This window comes from Mercenaria mercenaria, chromosome 16, assembly GCF_021730395.1.
Source record: "Mercenaria mercenaria strain notata chromosome 16, MADL_Memer_1, whole genome shotgun sequence".
In the NCBI taxonomy this organism is placed as follows: domain Eukaryota; kingdom Metazoa; phylum Mollusca; class Bivalvia; order Venerida; family Veneridae; genus Mercenaria; species Mercenaria mercenaria.
This window is the reverse complement of record NC_069376.1, coordinates 37,555,015-37,566,234: the sequence shown is the minus strand read 5'-3', so window position 1 is coordinate 37,566,234 and position 11,220 is coordinate 37,555,015. Positions and strand designations below refer to the sequence as shown.

The window sequence follows — 11,220 nt, the reverse complement described above, 5'->3', positions numbered from 1 at the left end:
TTTATTTAGAATGGTTTGATGGGGAAAAGAAACGAATTGAACTTTTCAGCCATATAAGACACTGGTCAGTCTGTGTACATAGGGTATGTGATTCACTTGTTAGCGAATTCCTAGTCACACCTGGTATATTTACCTGTAACCTGACGTTCTTACGTAGGAAATTATTTCATAGAAATATATATATATTGACAGAACAAAGAATGTTGCTTTTGCTCTTGATAAAATCATGTTGATAGTTGATTTATTTCAGATTTCTTTGATTTATGAGGTACAAAATATACATCAGGAGCCTGCCTTGTCGTCAATTCAGAACCAGTTATACAAATCTTTCTCACTGTTAAAGCTTTAATTGCCGGCTAAGTTCTGTATTAAAATATATATATATTATGTATGTCATATATGACGTCTCAGCAGTCTGACTTGATCTTTTCAGAAGTTGATTCATATATAATAAAACTTAATTCGAACACTAATTTTATGATACAGCTCATGACTGATTGTTTTTAAGTGCAATTTGAATCAAATGCCTATATGGATAAAATTAATGTTTCAATCGCAATTAGATTGCACAACAATAGAAACAGAAAATTCTTCAAACCAGCAATAAGGTTCTGGTCAGATTTGATCAACAATCGGAGAGATAGCTGTGTTCGGAAAGTCAAGGCATCATCCAGAGCTTTAACGACACTTACACATAAACATAATATACCCTGAAATCCCGAAAATAAGCCGCGGCTTATTTTAAATTTTCGTAAGGATTTGGTGGCTTATTATTGAGACCGGCTTATTTTTGAGTCCGGCTAACTTTTGAGTACATACATTCAGTAACCGGCGTATTTTCGAGTACCGAAATACTGAGGATATGGATGTCATATAGTTTGCTTTTTAGTCAAAACATCGACGTCGGTAAATACTTATACTTCTGACATACCAGTTTGTTAAAATTTATTACAATTTCTTAATTAAAATAATCCGATGCTTACAGATTATTACCCTTTAAATAGTTTTGTCTGTCCTAACAAACAGACAGACAGACAGACAGACAGACAGACAAATTCTTTATTTCATCTCAGGTACATATGTACAACATGAGGAAATACAAATATTCTGCAAAGAACAGTTATGCTTCCAATAGTGAAAATATTATAGCCAACAATGTACATTAAAGGTTGAAGCAAGATAACAGCATTTCTTTTTGTCATCTATGGGGGAACTCAAGTATGTTCAAACGATTTGCAATTGATGTCAAGATAATTTAGATATGTGCATTTCAACTTATGGTATAATTTATATAAATAACGGGAATTCGCAGTGAGACATGCAGAGAAAAGATCACGTCTCCCTCGATCAAACATGGTTCTAGATCCAACGAGCTGTGACCCACTTTACACATAACATTGCCTCACACACGTGATTTAGTGATGACTAAGCGCTAGTAGGTTATTCCAAAAACCGGTTACTATAATTAGTGCATATATTTATAGGACACTATTTTTGGCTATTCGACACGCGCATATAATTATAAGATAGGATTTTGTAAATTTGATTTTAATCACATTTGTGAAACAAATCTATTTTAACTAATTAAAAGAGTAGAGTTTTATTCCAGATAATTTATAAAGAAAAAGTAGTTCCATTTGCGGATATATTTATTGTATTTAATGTAATTAGGCTCTGCACGTTTTGACCCAGTAATTCAAGTGTGCTTTACTTTTTTTTAAGTAAAAGTTGTAATATTTCTTGGAATAACCTGCTTAGTAATCAAAAAAGTGCATATATAATATACATGGATTAGTTGCTGCATAAAACATGTAAGTTGCAATAAATTATAGTACATAATGAACGCTGTTGAGAGATTTTCTATGTAAGCTAATCAAAACTTACTTAAGATTATTCTTATGAAATTGCATATTCTAATTAAACTATTCTCGTTCGAGCTAGACATGAGCCGAGCAAAACAGTGCTCATTATCAACAATGTTTGCATCCTGAAGAAATGATTGTCGTTCATGGTTAAAATATGTACATTTAAGCAAATAATGCTGTTCCGAGCCTATAAGGCCGGAGTCACAGAGCCTGCAAATATTATCAAGGAAGGCTGTCCCACCCCAGCGGGCTGTTTCAATTGGAAGGCGGTGGTTACATGTTCTATACTTAAACATTCTAATAAAGTTCTTTTGGAAGAATTTTAAGGTACGGCTCCAATTCAATTTGCTTTTTAAAAGATGAGTAGATCTTGCCTTCATTGGATAATTGAAGTTGTGCTTGCCATTGTTGTTTATATTGATCTTGAAGTATTTGCTTTACTAATTTACATGTTTTTTTATTGACAATTTGGTTTTACTGATGCTTAATATCTGGTCTACCTATGCTCTGGAGAATTTCTCTTATCTTATTAATCCATTTGAAATTTAAATCGGGACGATTCAGCATGTAGGTATAAATTGTGTGTGATAACTTGTCTTCCTTGCCCAAAACTAAGCGAGACCAGAATGAAATCATTTCAGTATATACATCAATATATGTGGGATATCTCCCGAATTCTCCATAAAGCATATATTTAGGGGTACTTTTACGAGAGAATGATATTCTCCTAAGAAAGCTATTTTGAACTCTTTCTAACAAATCAAGGTTTTCATAACCAAATATTTCAGATCCATATGTCAAAATTGGTGCAACTGTATGGTCGAAAAGTTTAATGGTTAAGTCTGGTGGCAAATCAGCATTATTTGTTTTAGTAAACAGGAGATAAAGGGCCTTTTCAGCCTGTTGGCTTACATGTTGTCGAGCTTTTAGAAACGATCCTGATGCAGAGAAAGTTAGTCCAAGGTAATGATACTTATCGGTTTTCTCGATAACGTTATTTCCTAATGAAAATTGAAAGCGTGCAACATTTCTGGCACCAAAAATGATAATTTTTGTTTTGTTTGGATTCACAACAAGTTTCCACTGATTACAATAATTATTAAAACAATTAAGACAATTTTGAAAATCTACAGCGTTATTTGAAACTAAAATGGTGTCGTCTGCGTAGAGTAAGATAAGCAGTCTGAGCCAATTTTGATCATTGAAAAAATCATCTAGCTCTATACCTACGGCACCGTTTTCCACCAGATATGTCTGGAGATCATTCAAATAAAGAGAAAAAAGGATTGGACTAAGATTTTCACCTTGTCTTACACCAATTTCGGATGTGGAGAATTCGGATGTACCACTGAGCTTAACACAAGACTTGATGTTTCAAATACACCTATGATTTGATCGGCCAACGGGTATGAATAACTTACACAATAGGTGATAAACACTGCATTGTGTTATAAAGACCGGTCACATTAATTAGCAGAATTACTGACGTGACAAGTGTTTGAGACAATAATTTTGTTTTGCTTTTAAAGTTTTAGTTTGTCCATAGTTTTAAATATCAGCACAACTTGCATTGTTTTAGGTGTTTTTTTTTTTTCAAAGTATGTTTTATTTCTATTACGTGTGGAAATAAGTCTGCTATGTACACGTTGCTAACTTTTGCTATCTCATATGGTGTCCTAACAAAGTCATTGATACTATTACAGATACAAAAAACTGGACGGCTTATTTTTGAGTGCGGCTTATTTATGAACCCTTTTAGCCTGTAGTGAAATGGAGGCTTATTTTCGAGACCGGCTTATTTTCAAAACCGGCTTATTTTCGGGAGTTCAGGGTATCCGTTTTTATGTTTGCCATTACCATGGGACAAGTGTTATGTTTCCGTATTTTGTTATTATGTAGAATGCCTTTCTCCAACAACTGAATGAAATTTGAGCCGCACCATGAGAAAACCAACATAGTGCAATTGCGACCGCGCAGTCTGGTCAGAATCCATGCTGTTCGCTTTCAAAGCCTATTGCAATTAGAGAAACCGTTAGCAAACAGCATGGATCCTGACCAGACTGCGCGGATGTTGGTTTTCTCATGGCGCGGCTCATTTGTATTCCGATTTATGAAAATTATTCAAAACATGTAACATACAGAATGCCTAAAGACAGGTAATGTTTCGATTAGCTTTTGCTATGTGCGTTTGAAGTGCAGCTATCTGTAAAACATTTGCTATACTGTTTTATACTACAATAATGATTGACAAATGTGTGTTGACCCTTATCATGCTGGACATGATTAATTCTGCCTTTGCGACTGGTGCAGATCAAGATCAGCCTGAACATCCGCACCATTCGCCATTCAGTCATTATCTTTATGGTATGCACCCCTTTTAATAGTGAATGGTACTGTCCAAACTGAAAGACGGACAAGTTCATTATAGAAATTTAGCAGAGTAAGGGTTAATACGTTATTATTTATTTTACAATAGTTGAAGAAAAACGTCTAATTACTTTTGTTAACTATGGTCAATGGCTGCTTCCGAGTTTCATATCAGTACTCACAGCTAGGGAAGAGATTGTGGAGATGCCGATCAAATTCCACTCTCACCGGGATACGAGCCAATAACGTTCCTATAGCCCGACGCTATACTCATGAACCACCGTTCGTCAAAAGCATGTAAATGTGCAAAGCATGTTTTTTCATTGTAGTCTTATTATGTCATTAATTTAATGTTTACAATTTCAAAGTATAACTTGTTCTCGGTTAGTTTTTAATTTTTTGCGTTTTTCTTTGTATTCATCAGTTGATTAAGAGATTACTGCATTTATAACTGTATGTTAATTATTTCTATGATTCTGCTTTCATTTTCTTTTTGTTGCTTTTTATTTTCTTCCATTGTTTTTATGTATTGGGTTTAGAGTTACACCATCAAAATGTGAAAGAAGACCCCAGGTGTTCGCTCCAAGCATTGTTTTATCACGGACGAGCACCTAGGTAAAACCAACCACCTGGATGGCTACATTTATATGACTGAAATGTCTGAAAAAATGTTGGAAAAGACATTAAACCCGAACACACACACACAATGTACATAGATAGGGGAAATACTCTTGACAGTTCAAATCGCCATAAACATTTTCAAACTCATTATTTCCCCTGATTCAACTACGATAAAGCCACTAATAGAAATTAACAAGTATAAGATTTTTAACCATTAACAAATATGAGCAGCTCTAAATGAACGGTTATTTTGTACATTTGGCCAAGTCAAAATGCATTTGATGACAATTCATCAAGAGTGATTACCAAATGATAAACTATTTGAAAACCAAACATTTTTTTTAAAAAAAGGTTTCAGAGCAGAATGTTAGAGTGCATGAAGGATGTTTTTTGTTTTATTCCCTCTCATGACTAGACTCAGTTAACCTTTAGCCAGCTCTGCCTTTGCGACCAGTGCAGACCAAGATCAGCCTGCACATCCGGGCAGTCTGATCATGGTCTGCACTGTTCGCTATTCAGTCGGTATCTTTTAAGTAAATATCCCTTTTAACAGTTAATGGTACTGTCCAAATTGAAAAGACGGACAAGTTCATTATATAAATTTAGCAGGGTAAAGGTTAAACTTAGTTTGCTTTTATATTGATTGCTGGCGTTCTGTGCTTCCATAGATTATTTTTTATTTGGAAGATTTACGAGATAATTTAAATACATGAGTTTAACCCATAGCCTGCTTAATTTCTAAAATGGAAGGGACCATCATTTAATTTTGACAGTTCCATTTATCATTCGAATGTGTGTTCAAAAAAAATTGACTGACTGAATAGCGAACAGTGCAGACCATAATCAGCCTGCACGGCTGATCATGGTCTGCACTGGTCGCAAAAGCAGAATCACTGGCAGCTAGCAGGCTAAAGGTTAAACTTTTAGTTATGCAGATCTGGAACCTGAAATGCTTGAAATCGGCGAAATAATCTTTACGGAAGTACCTCATGCAAAACGTTTTACGGCAGTTGGTGTTGATATCAGGAATTTGCTTAAAACAAAACCAAGAATAGTTTGTAGGGCCTTTCATAATAGCGCGACGATCATTTGAATTAGTAAGTAAAGCGACTTTTTGTTGGTCAGACGTGGAAAATCCCTTGCCGACTGATCATATTGTTAAATTGTGATATTTCCTTATATTACTATGCAAAATAATATTATTCAACGAACAGGAAGTAAAATATGCCTTAAGTAGGTTCAGAAAACACATAACCAAATCGTTTGAAAACGTTTGTGATTTCTACAATGCTGGCATGCATATATACAGCATGTTGTATAACGGAATATAAAAAAGCACGTGGTATGTTTCAGGAGTTGTAATTGACTTTCATACAGATTTTGTCTTGTTACATTTCCAAATGACAATGGATATATCTCGTGTTGACTGTCCTATGTAGTATATAACTGATAAACGTAAGTATTCGTTTGGTTATTATATGTTAGGTTAACCCTTAGCCTGCTAAATTTCTAAAATGGACTGGTCCATCATTCAATTTGGGCAATACCATTTATTATTCAAAGGCTTGTTCACTGAAAATTTACTGACTGAATAGCGAAGAGTGTAGACCATGATCAGCCTGCACAGTTGATCTTTGTCTGTACTGGCCGCAAAGGCAGAATAAATTGCCGTAAGCAGGCTAAAGATTAAACAAATAATTAATATTACATATGATAGAATTAGTTACCCCGAGTTGACTGATGTAAAGTTAAAAAATGAAAAGGGGTAGAATAATGTAGATGTAAAACGTTTGGCTCGATAATGCCTTACTTAGGTGTGGTCGAAACTCCAGCAGTCATCGAGCGTATGTGATATAAACTGTAAAGGATCAATGGTTTTTACAAACCACATAAAGATTTTTTACACTAAATTCGCTTCTAAAGATGTGTTTATATTGCATTTTAACATTTCCCAATACTTGAGGTGGCAGGGGAGCAGTTTCGAATTATGGCCCAGGTCGTTTTTTTAAATATTTAGAGTAGCTTTGTTCAAAGTGTATTAATATTAATGTTTTAGTTATTGAAAGTTTATTCTAAAAGAAATCAATGTGTACATGCAGGAAGATATAAATAACAGATGCAAATATTTTGCTACACTTAGATCCATAAATTTTGTGAGTTATTATTTATGGAGGCAGATTTGAACGGATCAGGTATTTTCTAAAGCAAAATGGACAGGAAGTGTCCTTGACCTGCTTTTTCTCCTTAAACTTGGTGGTTGACATACACTTTGCTTAGCAGGGCTTTGCAACCTAAGGGTTGATTTATATGAAAACCTGGTGTAATTGTATAAAAGTTTACAAACTGGTGTATGGCACGTGTTGAAAGTAAGGAAATAATGCTCAAATTTTCTTGATTTTAAGAGGGGTTAGGGATAGGCTGTAATGTCTACTCCTTTTAAAGTTGACCACATGGATTAAAATTAATCTTAGTGCCATATCACAATGTAAAGCAGAAGTACTGCTTTTTTGTACTGATAACCTATAAAGAAAAATAGTTGCAAATCGTGGACTTGCTTAAAATTTAGCAAAAGACTGCTCCCCTGCCACCTTAAATGCTAATAATTGCCAACTGATGGAGGAGTGTTTTTGTTTTCCAGATTGAACAGAAGATGCAAAACTTCAGCAAACAGTTGATAAGTACGCCTATTACGTCAATGTCAGATCAAGAAAAACTTTTGCAAGAAGCCCATCGGCGAAAAATAATAGAACATGTTCCTTTGATAGTTGCTATGTTTATCTTAGCAGTAATTGGAATAATCGGAAATATTTTAACAATTTCATTTTACGGCTATAGGGTGAAAAGGACGCCCACTTTTGCAATGATAAAGTTATTGGCAATCATTGATCTTATTGTCTGTTTTCTAATCTTTACAACAATTGCAGACCTTTGCATCAACATCACGTTTACAAGCACAATTCTTTGCAAATGGATGTACTTTCTGGATCATTGGTTTATGCTTACTTCCGTGCTGATACTTTGGATAATATCGATTCACAGATACAGAAGAATCTGCAAGCCTGTTGGGAGACAATTCACAGTGAAGTCTGCAACAGTTGCAGTGATACTTTTAACTGTATTCTCAATGATATACTGTACACATGTCTTCGTTACTTATGATCCAGTGAAAGTTAACATCTCTACTTCAGACGTTGCTTTCCCCGCTGTGATTGGTCATTACTGCACGAATACTGACGACCCAAGCCTCAATGATGTTCTTGTTACTTTTCATGCCATTGATGTTGTGTCTGTAACATTTTGCTTTATCACATTTGTATTTACGTATGGTAATATCTGGCGAACGGTAAGGAGGCACAACAGGAAAGCTAGAACAATACAGACAGTCCCATCCAGTCCTCCTCCCAGGCAACGTACGCTACCTTTCAAACACGTAACGATACAAATGAGCAGTGCCAGCACTAAAGAACATTCTTCCACGGACCAGTTTACATCCCAGCTGCAGTCTGACTACACCACAGATAGTTTTTCAAAACCGGATTCAGATTCTGTTGAAACACCGGCTACAATCGAAGGGGGGGGCTCTATCTACAAGTGCTCGAAAGACCAAGGAATCATCCAAACCCCAAATGACAGTTACACGTGAACGTAACATTACGCTCATGATGTTTGCCGTTACCGTGGGACTAATGGTATGTTTCACTCCATATTTCATTGGTTCTGTCGGAATACGAGCAATGTCTACCACAACAGAAGACGAACTTAACACTGGCATGGAGCTGGCACTTAGGTTTCCATTTTTTAACAGTGTCATCAACCCCATCATTTTTTGCGTTTTTAATTCTCAGTATAGAAGGTTCGTAAAAGAGAAGTTTATAAGATGTAACAATAAGTAATTACACAAGAAATTCAGTTTTAAATGAATTTATACTACTGGTTGGGTTTCCATACTGAATAATATATATTTCGGATGCCTGTGTTTCTGATTTAAACAGCAAAAGCATTCCTGAACATGTTATACTAAATAACGTCGTTAGAATACAACTTTGTACATGAAGAAAGAACATTTACATCTTGCAGGTATCGTTACAGCAGTCCTTTATAATCCTATGAGTTATTTTCTCATGGTTAGAGGTAAAATGCATCAATTACATGAGAATTTCAAGGTTTGAAACTATGTTACTCCTTAGGCCCACTACTAAAATTTATGCAGTGAAACAATACACTGATAAATCATGGCATTATTTTGGTTTTATTCACATTGGGAAGGTTCAATCATGGCTTCGTTTATTTACCTGAATTGAAAGTATGCATGGCTTTAAACACGCGTATTTTGCATGATTTTCACTGACAAATATATACTGATGTCTTAAACTACAATGTGCACGCACATATTTCAAATTCTAAAGAATTCGAGAGCTGTTGGCTGACATTCAGGTTTTGTACATGACAATACGTAGGCTGTTTATTAGAACTTCCTTCAAATTTTGTTCGGACTTTTTGTGTTGTGTAATTACCTTCAGTATTTTGGGGGTTTTAATGTTACAAAATATTGCCTACTCTCATCTTAACTGGCACTGGTATTAATTAAGTTGACCGGCTTTTGAATATGGAAAGTCCGTGTCATGTTATAGTGTTTTTACCACATTTATCTTTTAATGACCTGTTTCATTCACATATACTTGTGGTCATCTTGTACTGGATTTACCATTTTAACAAAATATATGTTTTATCATCCCGACCTATGTTCAGTTCGTTTTAAAAGATATTGAAGATATTGGCTGGCAGTTGGCAGGTGAATCTACGATTTCCTTTCCATGTTTCTTCTGATAAGGTTAGCACTAAATAATCATATTGAATACCTTGCTAGTTGATAATTTTACAGTAATGACTTATGTCCGATGCAAGTGTTTCACACCGTATTCCTCTGACATCGGCTTCAGCGGAATTTTATTATACAGATAAATGAATTTCATGATCCAAACGGACGAGAAAAATATAATTACTGAATTCAAATAAGGGGAGAGTTTCTGCTGATGAACTCAAGTGTTATTTTTTTCTTGTCCTTTGACATCATGGAACCCATTCTATATGTCGGTATTCCGCTTCTAAAGGCCTTACAAGGGTTCTTGGGTGTTACACATATCATTATCTCTCATGAACGGAATCGATCCGGTCGGACCTGCTATCGCTTTCTATATTTCCAAAGGATTTTCATATAGATTGAATATACATTTGTATTAAACTATCAAAACAATGATCTTTAAGTGCCGTGTGGCGGTCTTTGAAATGTCTATCTGTACTAGGACTCTAGGGTCCTTTGAGATTATGGAGACTATCAAATATATCTGTGTAATAGAATTCGGCTTAAGAGAGTGCTAGTGGTGTGAGGTTGTTGCTCATTTCAGTACGTATCATGTAACGATTCAGTCAAACATGTCTAATAATTCTAAATCTATTAATTCACTTGGATGCTTTCAAAGACCTTCTCACAGATTTTATATCAGGAAAAGGGGGTGAAAGTTATACTGAAACACATATTTTATATGAAATATGTATGTATATGCATGCTTCTGTAATATAGATCTTGTGAGCTTAAGTTTAATTTGAAATTAATATTTTACAATTTAATAAAGTTCTGATTGCATTTAAGTATTATACAGTTGCAGCCTGTTTCTGCTAAATGTTTACTAAAGTATTGCGAAATAAAACCTGTAACATATGCATATTTTTTATTTTTTGTACCAGCAAAAAAATCACTCTTATTCGACAATGTATATATATACATGCATTTTAAAGTATGATGGTTGCCCTTTTACCTATTTATTGTACATGGATATTCAGGATTTTATTTTTTGTACCAGCAATTTGTACATGTATTTTCGAGTATGATGATACCTTTTTTATCTATTTATTTTACATGGATAGTCAGGAAAGTGCTCACTTTGACATGTAATCACTGCATAGATCAAGATAACAAAATGACCTTATTCCTAAGTTGTCCTTAGTTTTCTCCTCTAGGGCTAGAACAGGACCAAACGCCGCTTTTCATGGAATTGCACTCTAGTGTATTATAGAAGATTTCATGTACACCGCCATATGAACACATCGGTGTTTTTTGTACTTGAAACATCTGCAAATGTTAAGTTCTGTTCAACCCGGGGCTAGAGGGCGTGGGCGGTAGTATGCATTTCCATTCTGTCCATAAACAGGCTCAGTCAAACCGAGCCTGCAACATCTTCAATTTGTCGTGTTGGGTGACCTGTGTAGTTTCCATCTAAAACTTTGCTGGGTCCTATTTCAAATTTCTAGTGGTGATTTGCAAGTCAAAAAGTTTTATTTTGTTATCACAATTAGTTGTGTTATTTAA

The 11,220-nt window shown here is 34.9% G+C and overlaps 1 protein-coding gene across 1 annotated transcript; it reads left to right on the top strand.

Annotated features, from left to right (window-relative positions):
- Window positions 1-6,037: 6,037 nt before the first annotated feature.
- On the top strand, window positions 6,038-10,574 carry LOC123540381 (olfactory receptor 2B11-like). Its single transcript, XM_045325366.2, has 2 exons — window positions 6,038-6,308; window positions 7,492-10,574. Exon 2 carries the CDS (start codon window positions 7,504-7,506, stop codon window positions 8,494-8,496), a length of 993 nt encoding a protein of 330 aa, XP_045181301.2. The 5' UTR covers window positions 6,038-6,308; window positions 7,492-7,503; the 3' UTR covers window positions 8,497-10,574.
- Window positions 10,575-11,220: the final 646 nt, after the last annotated feature.